General features: G+C 36.1%; 2 protein-coding genes across 8 annotated transcripts; one reads left to right on the forward strand and one right to left on the reverse strand.

Moving 5' to 3' along the window:
• Positions 1-1,252: 1,252 nt before the first annotated feature.
• LOC107848624 (retrovirus-related Pol polyprotein from transposon TNT 1-94) lies at positions 1,253-7,889 on the forward strand. Of its 5 annotated transcripts, XM_016693404.2 has the most exons (3): positions 5,277-6,436; positions 6,685-7,376; positions 7,652-7,889. In XM_016693404.2, exons 2-3 carry the CDS (start codon positions 6,871-6,873, stop codon positions 7,710-7,712), a joined length of 567 nt encoding a protein of 188 aa, XP_016548890.1. In that variant the 5' UTR covers positions 5,277-6,436; positions 6,685-6,870; the 3' UTR covers positions 7,713-7,889. The 5 variants fall into 5 exon arrangements, 4 of the variants coding, with proteins under 4 accessions (XP_016548888.2, XP_016548887.2, XP_016548890.1 ...); XM_016693402.2 differs by lacking the exons at positions 5,277-6,436; positions 6,685-7,376; positions 7,652-7,889 and adding exons at positions 1,253-2,946; positions 3,265-5,057; XR_007047569.1 differs by lacking the exon at positions 5,277-6,436 and adding an exon at positions 1,266-2,946 and having other exon boundaries at positions 6,685-7,889.
• A 734-nt stretch (positions 7,890-8,623) lies between these two features.
• LOC107847482 lies at positions 8,624-21,340 on the reverse strand. 3 transcript variants are annotated; one of them, XM_047399922.1, is made up of 12 exons: positions 21,010-21,340; positions 13,639-13,810; positions 13,488-13,550; positions 13,290-13,395; positions 11,549-11,653; positions 11,401-11,477; positions 11,181-11,310; positions 10,524-10,596; positions 10,135-10,326; positions 9,512-9,632; positions 9,139-9,363; positions 8,624-9,057 (listed from the first exon to the last, which is right to left on the reverse strand). In XM_047399922.1, the coding sequence occupies exons 1-12, from the start codon at positions 21,081-21,083 to the stop codon at positions 9,010-9,012; spliced, it is 1,386 nt and encodes a 461-aa protein (XP_047255878.1). In that variant the 5' UTR covers positions 21,084-21,340; the 3' UTR covers positions 8,624-9,009. The 3 variants fall into 3 exon arrangements, with proteins under 3 accessions (XP_047255878.1, XP_016547247.1, XP_047255877.1); XM_016691761.2 differs by having other exon boundaries at positions 21,014-21,333; XM_047399921.1 differs by lacking the exon at positions 21,010-21,340 and adding an exon at positions 18,444-18,529.
• Between the last annotated feature and the right edge of the window lie 1,025 nt (positions 21,341-22,365).

Consider the following 22,365-nt stretch of genomic DNA (forward strand, 5'->3'; position numbering starts at 1 on the left):
AAGGGTAAAGTTTCACTATCTACAGATCCAGTGTTGTAAAGTTGTCAATTCAGCAATTTTGAATCTATACAACAAGTGTATTCTCAGAGGTTTGGGGAGGATAAAGGGGAGGATAAAGTGTACTCAATTCATACTATTACCTCAGTTAGAGAGTTGTTTTTTATAAATCATCGGTTCATGACAAACAACAGTATAACAAACAAAATATATAAAAAGTACACTACAAAACTATAAGACACTGCAAGCTAGATAATAAAAGAAACAAGACATCCATAAAATAGTACTATAAAATTATATATATCACCAAAACACCATGAACAAGAAACTCCAGACGCAGATACAAACCAATCTCTTATCCCTAGTTCCTATCATCACGGACTCGAACTTCTATCAACTAACCCCCTATCCTCTATCAATAAATTCAATTGACATACCTTTAATAAAACTTTAATTAATAGTATGTCTAGTAAATCAATATTATTAATAATGTTTTGATATTTAAATCACCAAAATATATTTTGTAACTTTCATTAAGAGTATATGCAAAATACTCATGATTTTATAAATAAAATAACTAAATTGAAAGACAATTTTTTTTGCATCAAGAGGGATAATTAAAACGAAACCAAGGGAGTACACAATATAGAAATCTGAAAAGTCAAATTTGAGAAACACAAAACATTAATTAAGATAATTAATAAATATGAAAAATTGTTAACGTCATTACATGCGTATGCGAATTTTCATTTCCCACACAAGCGCAAGTCATTTTAATTTTTCATTTTCTCTGTGTATATATTCTGAGGTTGTGGATATTCAAAATAAACTATAATACTTTAGTTAGCCTTCTAAAAATATTTGTTTCAATTTAGTTATCTCATTTATAATATCAAGAGAATTTTATTATGTTCTTCTAAGATTACTCCTATTAATAAATGACATAAAGTATATAATTCATATTTATACTTTCAAAACATAATTAATAAGATTAATTTGATAAATAAGTACCTAATTAATATTTTTTTAATGAATGTGTCAAATTCATAGGGTCAACTAATACGATTTGGTACTCTACTTGATTTTGCAAAAAAAATAGTTTCCATTTTTAAAATCAAGAATGGAAATGGAGCGGTGCGGTATGGGTTAAGTGTGTGCGGGGTGAGATGGGTTGTGATAAACACGGTTGTGGTGCGGTGCAGGTCAAACTAAAAAAAAAGTGGTGTGAGTTAGGTCGGGTCGGGTTAGGGTATTGAAAATTAAAAATTAGGACCTTGGACAATAAAATCCGACTCTTTCCTCTCAAGTCTCACATCTAAAATTAGGATTTAGGGCACAATCCTCTTACTCTCATTGTCTACAATTTCAAAGACAGAATTCTATTCAAAGGGGTCAATGGTGATTTATTCTTCTTTTCTTTCGAGAATAGAGACAGTATAGATGCAGGGCAATTGATGGCACTAATGTAAATAGCTAAGACCGTGATAGTTAATTAGTTAGAGTATGTGATATGGCAGCCAGCTGGACAATTTAGTTAGTGTGCTGTATAAGTAGTGATATGTTAGTTACAGATTAAAAAACTCATCGTACATATTTTCCTCTCTTAATATATTGAAAATCTTCTCTCTAGAAGCTTCGATGTGTTCTTCAAAGGAGTCTCATAATTGATTGAGATGGTAATCACTTTGTGATCAGTTTACAGTGATAAATTCTATATGGTATCAAAGCTACGACCACTATTGTGAGTTGTGCGATCGCTCATTACTACAAATACAGTTTTTTGTTCAGAGAATTTGAAGAAAACTCAAAGCTCAACAATGGCGGGAGTGAAATTTGATCACAATCATGCATTATTTCTTCATCCTTCATATACTACCGGAGCTTCTATCATTCCTATGCAGTTAACTGGGTCCGAAAATTATTCGATTTGGAGTAGAGCCATGCGAATTCAACTCCTACGTAAAAACAAATTAGGGCTAGTTGATGGTACATGGAAGAAAGAGGATTTTGCAACTGAATTAGCCCATCAATGGGATAAATGCAATGCAATAGTCCAAGGTTGGATTATGAGTTCAGTTACGAAGGAACTTCACACTGAGATAGTGTATGCAGTGGATGCAAAATTCAGTTTGGGACGATTTGAAGGAACCTTTTGATAAGGTCAATGCGTCAAGGATCTATCAGTTACACAAGTCAATTGCAACACTAGTGCAAGGTACTGACAGTATAGCTGTTTATTTTTCGAAACTTCGAAATCTTTGGGTAGAATATGAATCAATGGTGCCGCCTCCATGTGATTGTGCAAAGGCTAAGGAATTCTGTGCGCATATTCAAAACCAGCAATTGATGCAATTTTTGATGGGATTAAATGAGAATTATGACTATCCTCGAAGTCAAATTCTGATGACAACTCCAACTCCCATTCTCAATAGAGCTTATGCTATGCTTGTTGAACGAGACCAAAAAGCTATGGGGAGTTTGTCCATAACAGGAGAAGGCGCTGAAGTTGCAGCCTTATTAGCTAAGCGTGGACCTGCCTACTTCAAACCAAAGAAGAATGGGAATCCTAACTGGAATGCAATATGTGACTTTTGCAAAATGAAAAGTCATGTTGAGGATGACTGCTACAAGCTACATGGTTATCCTGAAGATTATGTCCACAAGAAGAAAGGTCACTTTTATTCTCAAGGGAGAATGCTCATTCACGCAAACCAACCTTCAAACCAAATGCAAACAGAAATGAAGCATACAATTTTCATTCTGATACTTCCACTACTCACCAGAACAAATACAACAGAGTTGGAGGTAAGACTGAATCAAATGATGCAGGTCCAAGTAGCTCAAGAAGTTACATGCCCAGGGCTCCACAACTGACTCAGGATCAACATGACAAAATCATGATGCTGCTTGATAAACAGATGCCACAGCTGGATATGGTTAACATGGCAGGTATTGTTCAGTCTCTTATGTCTAGTATAGAAGAAGCCAATTGGATAGTGGATACTGGTGCAACGAATCATATGACATCCAATTTGAATTTGTTACATAACATTAAATCAGTCAGCACAGGGTATAATAAAAGTGTTCATTTGCCAACTGGAGAAATAGCTGCAGTAACACATACTGGAAACTGTATAGTAATGGGTACACAGGACATACAGAATGTGTTATTTGTGCCCGAATTTAAGTACAATCTTCTATCCGTTTTCAAGATAACTAGAGAGCTTATTGTTGTCTCTTGTTAACCCTGGTTTTTGCCTGTTCCAGGACCTCTTCAGTGGGAGGCTGAAGGGGATTGGTAGGGAACAAGATGGCCTGTATCTACTGAGTCCTTACACACCTGCTACATCCAGTTTTATCACTAATAAAGTAGAGAAGATGGCGAGCGAATCCGACAAGGTATTGACTGCTAAGGAAGACAAGATGAATGAAGACATCATGCTTTGGCACAGAAGGCTAGCTCATGCTTCTGGTGCATCATTGCAGGGAATGCTTGGTTATAGTCTAGATGAATGTAAATCTATTCTAGTTGGTTGTGACATTTGCCCTTTAGCTAAACACACCAGACATCCTTTTCCTTGTAGCACTAGTAAATCCAGTTCTCCTTTTCAGCTTCTACATTTGGATGTATGGGGGTCATATTATATAGAAACATTTGATGGTAACAAATTTTTTTTGACTATTATTGATGATTTCTCTAGAATCACTTGGGTTTTCTTGCTTAAATTCAAGTCTGATGTGTTAATCATGCTGAGACAATTTTTTAAAATGGTTCACACTCAGTTCAAGGCTGTTGTGCAAGTAGTCAGGACTTATAATGGAGGTGAATTTGTTGGTTCACACCTTCAAACTTTCTTCAAAGATTTAGGCATTATACATCATAGAACATGTGTTTATACTCCCCAGCAAAATGGTGTAGCTGAGAGGAAACACAGACATCTACTTGAAGTAGCCAGAGCCCTCAGGTTTCAAGCGCATATTCTACTTTCTTTTTGGGGTCATTGCATTTTAGCAGCCTCCTATATCATCAACAGGTTGCCAACTACTATTTTAGGAGGAAAATCCCCTTATGAAGTATTTTTGGGCAAGAAACCACATCTTACTCATTTGAGAACTCTTGGTTGTTTGTGTTATGGGAGTGTCTTGCCTAGGGTTGATAAATTTGCTCCAAGAACTGTCAAGGCTGTGTTTATGGGGTATTCTGCTATAACCAAGGGTTACATCTTATTTGATCTTTTGAATCAGAAGTTTTTTGTCAACAGAGATGTCCATTTTGTAGAACATGTGTTTCCCTTTAAGGCTGATCTTTCTACTCCAGTGGCTTCCATTTTTTCTCCACCAGCTATTCATGATTTGATACTAGATGATCAATCCACTGATAGTGCTGCTACTTCTCTAATTTCCTCACATGTTGACAATGCTGATACTTAGTTTCCATTGCCTTCTTCTGACGTTAGTCATACAACACCTTTGCCTCCTATAAGGTCTCAAAGGCATACTAAGGTTCCTTTATGGTTAACGGACTTTGTTACTAAAGGATCAGCTAATGCAGTGACTTATCCTCTTGCTGATTCTATCTTCTATGGTAATCTCTCTGCATCTTATCAAGCTTATTTGAGCTCTTTATCATCTGTTCAGAAGCCACAATCTTATCAGGAAGCTGTCTCTGATAGTAGATGGCTTGAGGCTATGCAAGCTGAAATTAAGGCTCTCCAAGACAATGGTACTTGGAGATTAGTTCCCTTACCAAAGGGTAAGTCACCTATTGGATGCAAATGGGTGTACAAAGTCAAGCTTAAGGCAAATGGTGATGTTGAAAGGTATAAGGCTAGGTTAGTTGCTAAAGGCTATAGCCAACAAGAGGGTCTTGATTATCATGAAACATTTTCTCCCGTGGTTAAGATTGTCACAGTGAGGACTGTGTTATATTTAGCTACCTAATATGCTTGGCATATTCACCAACTTGATGTCCATAATGTTTTTCTTCGGGGTGACCTTTATGATGAAGTTTATATGGAGTTGCCTCAGGGTTTTTCTAGCCAAGGGGAGTCTGATCTTGTGTGTAGGCTACAAAAATCTCTTTATGGACTCAAGCAAGCCAGTAGACAGTGGAACCTAAAATTATCTGAAGCTTTGTTGAATTTTGGTTTTGTACAAAGTGCTTTAGATCATTCTCTTTTTATCAACAAGTCAGGCAATGATGTGGTGATCATTTTGGTGTATGTTGATGATATGTTAGTCACAGGAAATAATCTAAGTTGATAGAAGCTACCAAGAACTCACTGCACAAAGCATTCAAAATCAAAGATCTAGGTGAGTTGAAATTTTTCCTTGGAATGGAGTTTAGTAGATCATCAAGAGGTATTCTAATCAATCAAAGGAAATATGCTTTAGAGATACTTTCAGATATTAGATTAGGGAGTGCAAAAGCAGCTAGGACACCGTTGGAACCTAACATGAAACTTACAACTCTAGAGCTTAATGAAATAACAGGAAAGGCAGATGATGACATCTTCGAAGATACAGGGAAATATCAAAGACTTATTCGCAAAATGCTATACTTACACTAACCAGGCCTGATATTGCCTATGCAGTTCAGCTGTTAAGTCAGTTTTTACAGCATCCTAAAAGCTCAGTGAGGGTCATGAGATATGTTAAAAGAGAACCGGGACTTGGAATTTTAATTAGTAGCAGACAGTCGAATGCTCTTAATGTCTATTGTGATGTAGACTGGGCTTCTTGTCCTAATACCAGGGGATCAGTTTCAGGTTTTCTCGTGAAACATGGAGATTTTTTGATCCCATGGAAATCCAAAAAACAAAATATGGTGTCAAGGAGCTCAGCAAAAGCTGAGTACAGAAGCATGGCAAGCTCTGTATCTGAGGTAGTATGGATTACAACATTGCTGAAGGAATTGGGATTTCCAGTTGATTTTCTAGTGATTGTACACAGTGATAGTAAAGCTGCTTTGCAAATTCAGTTTTCCATGAAAGAACAAAGCATATAGAAATTGATTGTCACTTCATTAGGCAAAAAATTCAAGAAGGACTTGTGAAGACAGAACATGTGGACTCCAAACACCAATTAGCAGACATCCTGACAAAAGGCGTGGCAAGAGCTCAACATGAATTCCTCGTTAGCAAGCTAGATGTGTTAAATGTGTTTACACCGCCTAGCTTGAGGGGGAGTGTTGAGAATAGAGACAGTATAGATGCAGGGTAATTGATGGCACTAGTGTAAATAGCTAAGATCATGATAGTTAATTAGTTAGAGTATGTGGTGTGGCAGCCAGCTGGACAATTCAGTTAGTGTGGTGTATAAGTAGTGATATGTCAGTTACATATTAATAAACTCATCGTAGATATTTTCCGATATTGAAAATCTTCTCTCTAGAAGTTTCTATGTGTTCTTCAATGGAGTTTCATAATTGATTGAGATGGTAATCACTTTGTGATCAGTTACAGTGATAAATTCTATATTTTCTCTGTTCAATTTTTTTTTTTTGCTACTTTTTCTTCTTGTTTGAGTGAATTTGCGCTGTAAAAGATTCAAGATTTCTTCATTGTTGAGGAGATTTGTTCTGACCCTTATGCTGATTTTCTGTTATTTGCTGCAAAATTCAAGATTTATTTCTTTCTTGAGTGAATTTATTATGCTGACCTCTTTGCTTATTTTGTGTGTTTGTAGATGCACAAATGGATACTCAATTAGCATCAACGGACTGGACAAAGCTTCCGGATTTGTTACTCTACTTGATTTTGGAAAAAATAGTTTCCATCTCTGATTGCTTACGCTTTAGCGCAGTGTGCAAGCCATGGTTTTCCTTCGTATCCAAAAATCATGACGTCCTAAAACAACGCATCAGTTCAAGAAATGCCTGTGCTAGTGATCCTTGGTACAGATAAATATGGCTATATCATTAACACAAGTTTATACAGTGTGACCAAACGTAAAATAATCTTGGAACGCCCATTTCCTAAGGACGATGAGAGATGTTGTGGTTCTTCTCATGGTTGGTTGATTTTTCAACGGTATGATTATATTATCTCTCTTTTCAACCCTTTCTCCGGTGAGACAATCAATCTTCCTAGTCTTTCTTATGATGTCGAAAAGGCTGTTCTATCGAAGAATCCCTCAACCAATCTGTCTGATGTTGAGGTCGTCGCAATAGTTCGGTGTGGGTTTGTTCCTCTTTGGCTGGCTATTCTACGACCCGGTAGTAATGAATGGATTTTCATGACTCATGGTATGTCATGGCATGTTTGTGATGTGATATACTATGATGACAGCTACTGCGTTGTGACTTCTGATGGTATTGTTTTATCTATAGACAAAATTACTCTGGATTCGAAGGAGATAAGTGGACCAGCGCCTGTAAGGTTTTCTAACTTTACCACAAAATTTCATCTCATAAAGGCCACAACTAACGAGCTTCTAATGATTCACATATCTAATCCGAATCATATGCTATCAAGTGATGAGCCATCAAGTGTCGAAATTTCCAAGTTAGTAGTAAACCCTATGACCCTAGAATCCATGTTTGTAGAGTTGGACGACTTGAGTAATGAAGCCTTGTTCTTATCTGAACACAGTTCCATGTCCTTTACTGCTTCCAAATTTCCGGGATGTAACGCCAATTCTGTATGCTATACAGGTACTCGTATAAGGTTCGAGACATCAGGATTTATGAAGGACCTTATACACTATCAAGATAGCAACTACTTTTGCATGTTGTGGATAATTCCTGCTCCAAAGTTTACTACTCCTACTACTTTTTAGTCATGGTTTGGCTTGATCAAGTTGTCCTATTTTGGTACTGCTATATTTAGTTTCTTTGATCCTCTTTTTAGCAATCTGAAAATTTTATGAGAAAGGTGGATCGCAATCTAAAATTTTGCGAGTTATTATAATTGTTAGATTTCTGTAAGGTTGAGAAATAATGATCAAACATTATATCCAACTCAGAAGGGTAAGAGTTATGCTCTTGGGGGTTGGTTTGTATACGAGAGGAGAGAAATGCATGGATATCCCAATATCCATGTTGGAAAGTAGCAGATACAGCTTACTAACAACATGGTCTTAGATAGCAAGATATGGAGAACGTGCATTAAAGGTAGATAGGAAGTAGATACGAATGCGTCTCCACCAATAGGTAGGTGTTTTCTCTTGTTATTGTAGTTAGTTGTTGTGCTTGCGTGTAGTGTCTTGGTCTTGGCTTGGAGTTACTGGTTATGTTTTGTCGTTTCAAATATATCGAGTGTAGTGCAACTTTGTGCTAGGCTTACTTTTGTTATGCAACTTTGTGGTAGGCTTACTTTTGTTATTATATGTAGTTTGTTTCTATTGTTTTTTGTTCTTACATTAGATCCTTCTCTAAAATTATTTGTCTTAGCCGAAATCTTTTGGAAACAGTCTCTCTACCTCACCTCTGAGGTAGTGGTACGAACAGCGTACATTTTACACTTTCCAGACCCAACTCTATGGAAATATAGTCGTCGTGTTGTTGAATATCCCACTGGAATAATTTATCTCTCCTGAGATAAAGTTTATCTCGAAATTACTATCCTTATTCCACATACCAAACGACCCCTTACAAGAAAAACTTTTGTCAACAGAGACGATCTAAATAGGTGCCTAAAAAAGGCTAAACTTGCATAAATCACTTGATTTTGGAAATATAGCATATGCATCAGTTGGAAGAAACAGTTTTAATAGGCAAAATCAGTGCAATTTAACTATACAGTGCAAAAACTGCATATAACAATGTTCCATCTAATGAGGGGCCAGAATGACAACAGAACCCAGCAGATCGATTGGGCCTTCAACAAGAACTGCATCATGAGCTACATCAACTTTCTTTTGATGCTAGACTGAATCTTCTGGTTTCATCGCAAATCGATAAAGAATCCCAAGTGTGTAGATTATACATCAAACATACCGATCGCTTATGCTCAGAGTGAGCTACTTTGTCACCCCGCCTGATCCACTGTATTTTATGCGCAAAGGACAGACTCATCTTGTGTTGCTGCCTTGAAGAAGATATGATGCTTTACTACGAACCTAACAAAAACAACAAACATCAGCAGGATTCCGAAAAGTAACTATGATGATAAAAGTTGAAGACGGAGTATCTTATGTTACCTTAGAAGCATAAGACCGCAAATCTGTGCTAGGGATTTGACAGGAACAGTTTCTAAGGCACAAATTCCACATCTCACCGAGTACTGGTTTATCTTTTAACAACGGGTTGCAAAACAGCCAGTTCTCGGCCAGAACAAGGTGAATATACATTTTGAGAAGATCACAATTCTTATCCTTCAGATTGATCGAGATTAGAGATCTCAAGATCTGTTCATCATCATGTAGCTGGACAAGTATTTAGGGAACGTTAGTATACCAAAAATTGTTAGCTTCACAGGAGCGAAAACAAATATATGACAATGACGAACATGATAAGGGGCACAGGAAGGATACTTAAATGGTAGAAGTGCTAGTAAAAGCACATCAAAGCTACCTTGTCATCAAAACAGGCTACAAGAAACTGAAAGGCCAGCACACTCCTCAGATGCTTGGAACGAGCACCCAGTCCAGCTACGCTCTCCACAGCTCGCAAGCAGTTGACATCAGTAGGAACTCTGACAAAATGACTTGTACAAATCATATAACTTTAACGCAAGTTGTATTTAAAGAATATGAAACTTCTAAATCTACGGATCCATCAAAGCAGATATCTAAAAATAAAGCTCTAAGAAAAAACAGAGATGAATAAGTAACACCTACAAATACTTCAGATGCAAAAGCATCTGAATAGAACAACTTCTTCTTTTAACATGCTTTGCAAATCAGTCATCAGACAAATATTTCATGTAAATGTTGTCACCCTCTAAAGCAATGATAGAAATGAGATTCAAAATTCATCTTTTAACCTGAAAGGTGTATGTTCCAACTTCCAAGTTTGTACTCATATGCAACTTGTCTGATTCTTCCACTATTTATCTCCTCTTTCCACAACTATCTTTCTACTAAGTGGGGGAGGAACAAGATCCATTCATGTGCAGAAACAATTTATTGGAGGAACTAAATTAATTTAGAACGCATAGTAGAAAATAGAAATCAATGATATCTATTATATCGAACCTGCAGGTGAGGGATTTTGCTATTTTCTGACAGCTCGAATGGAATGCATCATCACTAAAGAAGCTAATAAGTGAGTGCAAGCAATCCGTCAACACTGAAGATAGGCCAATAAGTTGCCGATCTAAGAAGAGACAGATCACTGAGGTAATCAGATCTTCTACTTCTGAGGTTGAGAAAACTGAATGTTTAGTCCTACAAAAAAATGAAAAGATTAAGAATTAATATAAAGCCATGATTCACGATAAACAGAATCTAAAAGTATTTCATATTAAACATGGCTCTATATCAAGTATTAACTTTTTTCTAATTTTATTAAACACAGTTAACTGAATGTTTACAATCCCATAAACACAAATAAAGCTTCAAAAGTAGACAGTTACATCACATACCTTGCTTGGCAATAAACAGAAACATACTTTATCCAGGATCTGATATTTTGAGGCGGTCCAGCAGAATCAGAAGCTAAGACACAGCATATAAAGTTGTGAGAATTTGTAACTGATGAGTATGAAATATGGACTTGTAAATACTGAAAACACTCTGCTAGTAATGAAATCCCAAGACTCTAAGAAACAGACCTTCCTCCTTCAAGGTCTACACCCAAGTTTGCCAACGTTAAAAGACTAACACAAAGGCTCCTATTGCTACATTAATAAATTACCTTTGTACCTTGTACATACCCTTGCCGATTTTATAAGCCCTAGCTCCCATTTTATCGCATTTCCAATTCAATCCAATAAATAATGGAAATTTATAACACATTAATTTAGCAACCAAAATGTGAAGTGAATAACTAAAACCTTTGAAAAATACACATGCACATTGAATTTGTGCCATACCATATTTAGTACCCTATAGACAAAGAAAGACTGCCACTAATATTCCCTTTCCCCACTGCTCTTCTGCCTATAGTTTTTGGTAGAACTTCCTTGCAAGCCAAGAATTTGTGGTTACTACATGCAAATATGGATGGAAGCAAATAAGATAAACATTGACTAGAAGCTTGAATGGCATTGAACAATTATTGCTATGGAAAATTTGTGTACCTCCATCCACAATTTCCATGCTGGATGAAGATTTGGAAGGGAAATCCAACAGAAAGCCATATACTTCAAGTGCTTGCCTCAGTTCTGAATAGTTTGGCAACCATTCCATCTCAAACATTACAACATCAACCTTACAAAGCATGAGGAGAGAAAATAACTTATGAAACTTGCATTAATAAACAGATAAGATTTTATTCATTCGCAGAGCAGAGATGAAAACCTGATTTTTAGGTAAAAGAATAGAACACCAAAATTCACAAGCTGCTGCCCTCAACTCTTCTTTTGGTGAATATAACACTGAAAGGGCATGAGACAATTGTAACTATGGAATCCATCAGTGTCAATAATTAGAAAGAATTACTACTCACTGAGATTAAATGTCCATGCTCCTATGCACTTTTCAACTCGACCATGATTTGTGACCAATTTCAAAAGCCAACCGTTCACAAGCAATCCCTCTAGAAATTCTTCTCCTACAATAGCATCATGGATATAGAACCCCACAGTTAATCCCCAATAAACTTGATTAAATAACTCATTTGAATCTTCTAAAAATTTGTTCTTGTGTCATACCTAGTGCTGGCATATAGGAGGATCAGATTGGATATGAGCGGGTTGAAAAAAGTTAGAGAAAACGAATAAAACATCCGACTCCTCATATTTAATACAGACAAAAAGACAGACTGAGTGATGGATAATATGGAACCATATGTTCTACTTATACATCTTCCAAGATTAGAATTCAATAACATATTTATTTCATCAACATCAATGGAATAGTTTGACAAAATATTACTCCCTCCGTCCCATTTTATGTGTCATCATTTTCTTTTTGGTCCGTCCCAAAAAGAATGTTATCTTTCCTTATTTGGTAACACTATTTAAAGAAAAAATTACACTTTTACCCTTATTGATCCCACTTAATTTATAAAAAAGATAGGAGCACATTTTTTAATAAAGGACAATTTGGTAAACATTACCAAGTCTTTCCTTATTTCTTAAACTCCGTGCTCAGTCAAATGGTGACACATAAAATGGAACAGAGGGAATATATTTTTTGGCAGCACCCAAGGGTGTGGCCTAGTTAGTCAATGAAATGCGTTGAGAACCACAAGTCTCAAGTTCAAATCCTAACAGAAGCCGAAAAAAAAAAAAAAACACTAGGTGACTTCTTCCCATCTGTCCAAGTCTTAATGGGCATAATTACCTTGTAGTGTGTTGGTGGGAGGGAGCAGGTACCCCATGTAATTAGGCAAGGTACGCGAAAAGAGAATCTATCTATCTATACATTTCAGTAGTAGCTTATAAATTAAAGAGTATTGTCACTTTTTGGATCTGATAGCATACGTTTTTTCTCACTCGCTTCGATGTTGCCGTCTTCTTCTCTCTTGGGAAGCAATAGTTTCTAACTTTTGGTACTACTATGTTTTGGATGCTTAAACAATAGATGCTAGAATTAGAAGGATTTTAATAAAACTAAGAATTATTCAATACTCTAATTTGGTATTGCGTTGTTTAAATTGAAACGAGATCAAACACACTGAGGCAACAAACTTGACAAGGCTACCAAAATTTGGTTGTAAAATATATTATTCTATGCAAATTGATTGCAGAAATGAGCAAATTTTCTTAAACCAGATATGAATCTGTTTTACTTTTACAATCTGTGCAAAAGAAAATTATATGTTTATTCAAAGGAGAAGAAGCCCATCCACACCCCTCCAACCGAAACCAAAAATGAAGTTCCGCTTTGCACATTCCAGATTAAATCAGTAGCAGCAGAGCAGAACATATGGATGGTACGCCAGTCATGCTGGGAATTCTGATTTACCCATTTCGACGAGGTTTATCTGTTTTAGCCAGAAGTCACATAGTTTGATCCATAATCAATCCAGTTTTAAGAAATCGCTTATCTAGCCTATTTCTAGATGGGCGGGCTGGACAGATATTAGGGGATTTTATCCATTTTGCCAGCACTAGTACTTACAGCTCAGATAAGTTCAACATCGAGCTAAATTTGAAGATAGAGAAGTCATAAACAACGCATAATTGTGAAACATATCAGTAAAAATTGAAAAAACAAAAAAAAAGGAGAGGAGGAGACAACACCTCCTTCTGTTTTGAGTTCCAACAATGAATTAACTGTGTGCTCCATAAAGGACTGCAAAAGGACACAACTCCTAAGCTCGGGAAATGTAAGCGCGGGCATAGCTTTCTGCAGGTAAAAGGTATACATTATAATTCATTCAAACCCAAGATACCATCAGTGTCAAGAGAATGCTAGGCTCATCTCAGTTCTAGATAAACCTGGTTCCCAAAAACTTGAAAACCCCATAGTGGCATCTGATCATCACTGCTTATTTCATTCATCTATAAAAGAAACAAAATTCAATGTTGCGAAACATTACGATCAAATTGAGAACCACGCCCAACTGGAAAAAGAAACAAAGATTCATACCTGTTGTTGGCATTTGTTAACATAGTTATAAACCTCTGCTTCTCGGGTATCCATATCATCATCTGATTCGTCAGACTTCTGGAACTTTGCACGTTTAGATTCCTTCTTAGGTATGTCGTTCTTCATTTGGTAAAAGTCACTGAGAAGATCATCTAAGCCGATCACCTTCTTCCTAGAAAATATTAGTAGAGATAAGAAAACATAAGACAGTAATTCAGTGTTGCGACCATTCAATCAGCTGAATAAATAACAATGGAAGAAATGAACAAGAGACTAGCATGTATCCAATGCTAAATTCTCAATCAGGTAAAAATATGCATATTCTGTATATTCATTATTTCAGGGGGGAAATGAGAGGGGGGGGAGGGGGAATAATGGTTATATGCTGAATCCAGTACAATATCCTCAACTATTAGGAAGTCTGGAAACAAGAACCGGCCAACATTTGTTATTAGTGAACGCAGACACCATTAGGATTAAAATCAGAAAAGTGGCTCTAGATGGAAGACAACAGCAACTCTCACCACCGTCTCTATGGATTCAGTCCTAACAGCTTGTGTCCAAATAATAAAACAGGCCAAGGATTTTTATTTTATTTTTTTGAGAAGGTAACATTTGTATTATAAACCAACACATAGATAGTGCTAAAAACCTCATTGCAAAATAAGTATTAGTAAAAGAAAAAGCTCCTCAACCTAGCATGATTTTAAAACATCTAGGATATCTTCTGCCTCTACAGGGGAGCTTTTTGTACCCCAAAAACACGAAAGCAAGATACAATCTGTTTTGATCTTCTGCAAAGTTCTACTTCCGTCTTCAAAAGTTCTAGCTACACTCAAACAATTGATCAGCTGAAGTAAATGACGCCATGAAAAATATGAGGTCATCAAAGTATGTGATCTGCATGATATCCCTATGGCGGTATGGAAATGTTTTGAAGAAGTTGGAGCTACGTGGCTTACCGAACTGTTTAGGAATGGCAAAATGTCAAGCAAGTGAAGAAAAAGCACCTTGATTTCTATATATAAGAGCAATTGAGCAACCTACCTTGCCTTGAACTTAAGAGACAAAAGATGAAACTTTGGAGAGTAATAAAGTAAACAGTACGTAAAACCAAAAACTTGTATTCTAATTGCACCTAGCTCCATATACCAACTTGAGTGAAAATATATAAAAGTAAACTTCACAACCTTTAGCCCTCTACCTAAACTGACATCACTCTTTTCTTTATCCAGAGTGGTTTTAATCTTGTAAATACAGGGAAAAAAAAATCTCAATGATATCCTAAGTAAATTTCCACAAGTACATATTGATTCCATCCAAAGTCCAGAAGCATCTTTTAATTTTTCAATTATCCATTTCTTTCTTCATTTTCTTTTCTCTCCCTTTTTCTCTTCTCTCAGCAGAAAGCAAATAAGAGGGAAAGCTTTCCGCATATCCTTCTCAATGCCTTTAGCTTACTTTTTATACCTCATATGTTTATAGTAAATTCACACTTCCTGGGACTGACACATGGGATTTTAAATAATATTCAAAGTTAAGGTGGAAGAATTTTAATTGAGGGTTATTAAATGGCATATGACTTAATTTAGATATCCTGACTAATTTCAACCTGTTAGAGGGCTCCCATCATATCTGCAAAAGCCCCTCGCTTTTCTTAATAAAGTATTCAATTCGAAGAACAGATCAGTCTTGATAGTTGATTCAAAGAAAAGAAGTTATCATTTTGACACAAAAAAAAAAAAGTCAGCCAGAAAACTATATTCTACAGGGCACCAAGTTTTTTGTACACATCATGTGTATTCCTTAATCAAACCCAAATCTGCACCTTCATTGGAAGAAAGAACCAACTTCTACAGGGGCCCTGTTTGGAAGGTTGGTCTATTTAACCTTGGACATAAAACATCAGTTTTCAGGTTTTCAATGAAGAACTGATCCTGAAAAAAAAAAGAATTGATCAAACTTCAAGAGCTGGCAAATGAAGAAGCCTGATATTCATTTGAAAATCATTTTGAATATTCCTTTGTTTGGAGAAAGTTGTAATTTTTTTGTTTTTTGAAGCGTCGTGTCTGGGCAGCTTTCACGCACCTAGACTAATTTCACGGGATACCTTCCACCTCTCACCAGCAACAACATCACGTATCAGGTAATTTTGACCATCAAGGCTAGGATAGATGGGAAAAAATCACCCAGTGGTCTTTTCACTCTTTTCACTATTGGGATTTGAACCTGAAACCTCACCGTTCTTAACTCATTTCATTGACCGCTAAGCCACACCCTTGGGTGTTGGAGAAAGGTGTGATTTACCGTGAACTTTGGTAAGGAAATAGCCTAAAATCTCACTTGTAATTTATAAACCTACATTTTCCTTCTTTTGTTTGAATCTAGACTTTGTGTTGATTAACTATAACTGAAAGGGTAAATTATGAGACACAACTAACTCTTGGCTTGTCATGAGCAGGCTATGTGGCAGACTTCCTTCACCGAATATCATAAGAATCATCCTAATTGTATTTTATTTTCTAGATTATAGGTAAGTAATTAGTAACGATTCGACTAAATCAATTCTTCCAGCGTTAAGACAGTGTGGTAACTAATTGTTGTAAAAGTTTGTCTCGGGCTTAAGCACCAATTACGATGGTAGTTGCTATCATGGATGAGAATGGCTAACCTCACATGTCTACCAAGTACCATCATAACAGCACTAACTCAATTTAGTGCTTCTATATTCTATGCTTAAGCTCTCTGAAGGTCATAAGATTAATTCATACACCTTTTCCTCTCACTAAACTGATATAAAACAAACAGCCTAGAGGGTATTTCAAATAAAATTAGAAGCTTAAGACTTGGTTCAAGTGAGAATTCTAAAATAAATGCTTACATACATGATAAAACAGTTCAATTGTCATAAACTGAGAACTTTAACACCACCAATGTAACAAGAAGTGTATGCAAGTAACTACCGTCAACGTGGATTAACCACCTTAAAAATAGTAAAACATGCAACAACCAATTAAACTACACAGCTACCTCACAAATTTTACCTAGTGCTTATAACCTAATTTGCTTGGACTCTTCACTTTTGGAGCCGCACCCAAGTCGACACAACATGGGTGCGGGTATGGGATCCGTACGCGATCTGGTCAACCGATTTTGGATCCTTTGTCCAACATCAACAGCGAAATTCTAGCCAGATTCAACGAAAAGGAGTGAACTATTTTGGGTACTTTGAAGAAAATCAAATACTTGTATATAGAAATTTTTAGGTCACTCCGTTTCCTTTTATCTCCCTTCAGAATTCTCCTCGTAATCAATAATTTTTCCTCAAGTTTTCCATATGATATCTCATAATTTAGGTTTTATAACTCTATTTTAGATAATAGAATTATTTTTAGCCGAATCCTCGCACCTGTATCCATACCTGAATCTGTATCCCCAAATATTAAATTTAGTTCACGAAAGATCTGACCTCTAGATCTGTACCTGTATCGGACACCCACACCCGCATCCAAGCAGCTTGGCTTATAACTTAAATTTATATTAAAATGTTCGAAAGACTCTCATAGGGCGGTGGAGCTAGAGTGTACGAAGCCGTTCAGCAAAACAACTAGTTTTGGTTCAAACCCGGTATTTGTCTTACAAATTTCATTTAAAATGTAACAAATTAGATTGGATATGGCACATTTGTAGCTTACCGAGCACATGAACCTAAATAGGAGGATATGGAGGGCCAGGACTATTGTAGGGGGTTAGTAGCTATTTGACCATTGTCTAGCTTTCCCTACAACTATTTTATTCTTCAATTTTATTACCTGTTGTTTACTTTGCTTCAGTTAAGTCTTGTTTATCGCTTTGTTATTGTTCGTCTCCTTTATCTTTTACATGATTTCTTTATTACTGTAAATTCTTTCCATATTTGAGTTTGATATGTTTTACTTGAGCCGAGAGTCTATCGGAAAAACCTCTATTTTTGCAAGGTAAGGAGTAGAGGATTTGTTGTTGTTGTCGTAATATGTAACAAATTATTAATTTAGAATCCAGTAACTCAAAATAACCAAAAATCATGAACCCATAAGCTTCAAATCCCTACTCTAACTTTGGTCTTTACAGCAGAAGCAGATGCACGATTTGAAAGTTCCGTGTGCCATACTACTTTAAAGAACAGAAAACACAACATTCAGCGCAATTTATATCAATATCTAGAAAGCATTAACTATAATTTATCATTTGATATGTGAACATAGAAGAGACTTGGCTCACTGGTTTATTTGAGTCTTATTAGAGGTTGAGGGTTCTGATCCTGACAGCTGAATGTGTACAAAATTTTTCGTCAAAAAGATTCTCCAGCTGAGTTCAAACCTTTGACCTCTAACATACGCAAGAAGCTATTTACCCAAGTGCTATTAGCCAAATTAGTGTGCTTTTCCATTAAATATGTAGTCCATAATGCAGCAGGCGAAAATTAAATTAGAAAATGCACATGGCTGGATTCGAACTCGCATCCACGAGTAAAAAATACAGACTCTCGACCATTGGCACTACAAGCTCTAACATTATTCTGGGTGACAAGAACTATATTTATACATTTTCTCATACATAAATACGTATACAAAGTTTCAATTGACTCGTCTGGGTACCATGGCACCCCCACCGTAGTACATAGATCCACATTTGCTCTAAGGTATTTGAGTAAACGGTAAACCACCCACAACTTAAAACACTAGATACCTAGCATCTGATCTTGCAATCTAATCAGCAGTAAAAACAAACAAACAAATTGATGTTAAAAGGAAAAAAGAACTCACTTTTTCTGGTTAGTAACAGTAGGGCTAACGACCGAGGGTTCTTCAAATTCAAAATCTAAAGGTTCATCCATTTCCGTCATCATCTTAGTTTCTTCAACAATAACAAACTAAACAGAAATCTACCAAACAAAAATCAATGAATAATATAGTAATTCTCCTATACTTGTGATCTAGAGGTCTTTGTGTTCCTTTTTGGATTGATTGCACTTTTTGCCTTTATAACCTTTTTTTCCTTTTCTTGGTACTACTATTTGGGACATAGGAATTCGGGGATTGCCATTTTGGTTAAATAGTATAATAGACAATCGTAGTTGCATTGCTTTGACATTCTGACCCTCTTAGTCTATGAATTTTTATCCATATATGTTAGCATCGTCAAAACAATTACTTTAAGCATCTATCACCGTGCATGAACCTCAAACATATTAGTAGGATAAAAGATTTTTATCAGTCCATTCGTAGAAAGTTTAAAATGTTGAGTCGGAATGAGTTATGAATAATCTATTTTGGTGGGAGTTTGAAATAATCTTTTTTAACAAGGTAAAGGTTTATTGACCGAGTACAAAGAAGGTACCAAAAAAATGTTACAGAATAGGTACTGTCTAGACAATCTTCGTCGAAAAATTATCACAACGACCTTTTTTGAAAATTAATGAAAGTTGAGTGATTGTATGATTTTAAAAATCAGCTTAATGACTTTGTCAATAATAACTTCGATGACCATTTGTGAGATTAACCCAATATTTATTCATTCGAATAAGATACATATCGATTGGGTTAATTTGCTCATCAAATTCTTGTTCAATTGTGCCTAGAACTCTCGATTAATTGAGCTTCGCTTATTGGAAGTAAATAGTTCTTCGACTAACACTAATTCATCTTAAAATGCATATGAAGGACCGCCAAGATTGTGGTAGGATAGATAAGATCTTTCCACCATTAATTAGAGGGTCATGGGTTAAAATCCCGAAATGAAAAAAAAAATCTTGATAAGACTCTATGGAGCATTTTCCCCTTTAATGAACCTTGTGTGATGTATATCCAAGATTCCGAATTAGTTGTGCCCCAAAAAGAGTACAAGACACTAAACGGGAAATAATTTAACGAGACATGCCAAGGATATGATCTACTACTAGTCCAATACTATCTTTTAGCCTGATTATTTTAACCTGTATGCCACCAGAAAAAGAGAAAAACTAGCCTGGCGTGAAATTTCTAGCCTACTCCCTAATTTTTAGTACCAAGTTGCAGCACAATTGAAAATTTTTAATGTTTACTTTCTGCTTAACTAGCCAACAATCTACTACACCATCCATTTCAATTTGATCGTCTTATCTACCTTTTTAGTCCATTTAAAAAGAACGTATCTTTTCTTTTTTGGTAATTCTTCAATTTCAACTTTTCACGTGACATGATTAAGAACACATGATTAAAGGACATTTTAGTACATTTTGTATATCTTAGTTTAAGACCACAAGATTTAAAAGTCTTCTTTACTACCTTAACTTCGTGTAAATCCGTGTCAAGTCAAAATCAAGGAGTATATTGCGAATGAATGCATACACAAACAGATAGAAAATGACAATTTCTATTCAAAGGATTGATACATAGTTAATGGATACTTAACTAGCAAGAAAAAAACTTACTATATAGGATAATCCTGACTCCGACTCCGACTCCGCTCTCCAAGATAATTAAATAAACCACCCACAACTCAAAACCCTAGAACCTAACATCTAATGTTACAATCTGATCAACAGAACAAACAATCGTTACTAAAATGAAAATCCTGACTCCGGCACCCAAGAGTGTGTCCTAGTGGTTCAATGAAGTTGGGTTGAGTACCATGAGGTCTCAGGTTTAATTCCCAACAAAGACAAATAGTAGGTGATTTCTTCTCATCTGTTCTAGCCTTGGTGGACAGTGTTGCTTGGCACCTATTACTGGTGTGAGGTGGCAGTTATCCCGTGGTATTGGTCGAGGTGCGGCCTAATGGTCAATGAAGTGGATAGAGTACCATGAGGTCTCGGGTTCAATTCCTACTAGAGACAAACATTACGTGATTTCTTTTCATATGTTCTAACCTTGGCGGATAGTGTTATCGGGTACCTGTTGCTAGTGTGAGGTGACAGGTATCACATGGAATTAGTCGAGGTGTACACAAGCTGGCCCGAACACCAGGGTAATCAAAAAACAAAATCCTGACTTCGCGACACAAGGGTGTGGCCTAATGGTCAATGAACTGGTTGAGCACCATGAGGTCTAGGTTCAATTCCACAAAACACAAGTTAATTTCTTTTCATCTATTCTATTTTTAGTGTACAAAAGCTATATATCACATGAAATTAGTCAAGGTACACCGAAGCTAGCCCGAACACCACAGTAATTAAAAAAAAACATTAATTTACGACTAAAATCCCCGAACCCATAAGCTTAAATCCTAACTTCAACTCACAACTCAAACCCTAGATACCTAAAATCTATTTTTGCAATCAATTCAACAGAAAAAAAATAAAACAATACAAACAAAATAAATGCTATTAAAATTTAAAAAAAAAAAAAAAACTTACTTTTTTTGCTTAGCAAGAACAGTAGGGCTAACGTACGAGGGTTCTTCAAATTCAAAATCCAACGGTTCATCCATATCCGTCTTAATTACTTCAACAACAACAAAATTCAGCACAAATCGGTAAATAATCGGCAAACAATCGGCGAATTGCTCTTTGGTTTCTATTTATAGGGTCGAGTTTGCCCGGGAAAATGAAAAATGTGTAGTTTCTTTTTCATTTGAGTCCTTTCTTTTTTGGATGAGTTGCACTTTTGGTTTGCAAAGTTCTCATTGTTGCATTTTTAGCCCCCTTTTTGGCATTTTTGGGTGCTATTAGTTGAGATTAGTAGGAGTTAGAGGATTACCATTTTGGCAAAATAGTCTAATAGACACAATCAAGGATGTAGTGAAGAGGATGGAGTTGCTTCTCTCTAAATCAGAGGTTTTAATTTCGATTTTAAGTATGAGCTTCCGACGAATGAGCTCCATGCGGCGCGTATGTAGATTTATTGGGTTTAATGCAGTATCGGACGTTGTATGAAAAATCGAAAAAAGTAAATAGTAAAATAGACACCACCAGATGACATGGTAAAGCAGATGGGGTTGCTTTTCTCTAAATCAAAGGTCTTGAGTTCTGAGTATGAAAATATCTTTGGCAGAGAAAGTTTTCCACGAATGAGCTATATGCGGCGTGGCATGTATGTAGATTTGTTGGCTTTAATGCAGTATCGAGCGTTGTATGGAAAAAAAAAAGTGAATAATCTAATAGAGACAATCAAAGGATGTAGTGAAGCGGATGGATTGCTTTTCTCTAAATCAAAGGTCTTGATTTCGAGTTCCAAGTATGAAAATACCTTTGATTGAGACTAGATAAAGCTTCCTACGAATGAGCTATATGTGGCACGTATGTAGATTAGTTAGGTTTGATGCAATATTGAACGTTGTATGGAAAACCAAAAAGTAAATAGTCTAAGAGATACCACTAGAGGATGCGGTGCAACGGATGGGGTTACTTTTCTCTAAATCAAAGGTGTTGAAATGAGCTATATGCGGCACATATGTAGATTTGTTGGGTTTAATGCGGTATCGGACGTTGTATGAAAAATGAAAAAAGGTAAATAGTCTAGTAGACACAACCAGAGGACGTGGTGAAGCAAATGGGGTTTCTCTTCTCTAAATCAGAGGTCTTGATTTCGAGTTATAAGTATGAAAATATCTTCGGTGGAGAAAGCTTCCGACGAATGAGCTATATGCAGCGTGCATGTAGATTTGTTAGGTTTAATATGGTATTAGACGTTGTTTGAAAAATAAAAAAAAAATACATAGACTAATAGACATCACCAGAAAATGTGGTGGAACAGATGAGGTTGCTCT

This window comes from Capsicum annuum, chromosome 11, assembly GCF_002878395.1.
Source record: "Capsicum annuum cultivar UCD-10X-F1 chromosome 11, UCD10Xv1.1, whole genome shotgun sequence".
NCBI classification, from domain to species: domain Eukaryota; kingdom Viridiplantae; phylum Streptophyta; class Magnoliopsida; order Solanales; family Solanaceae; genus Capsicum; species Capsicum annuum.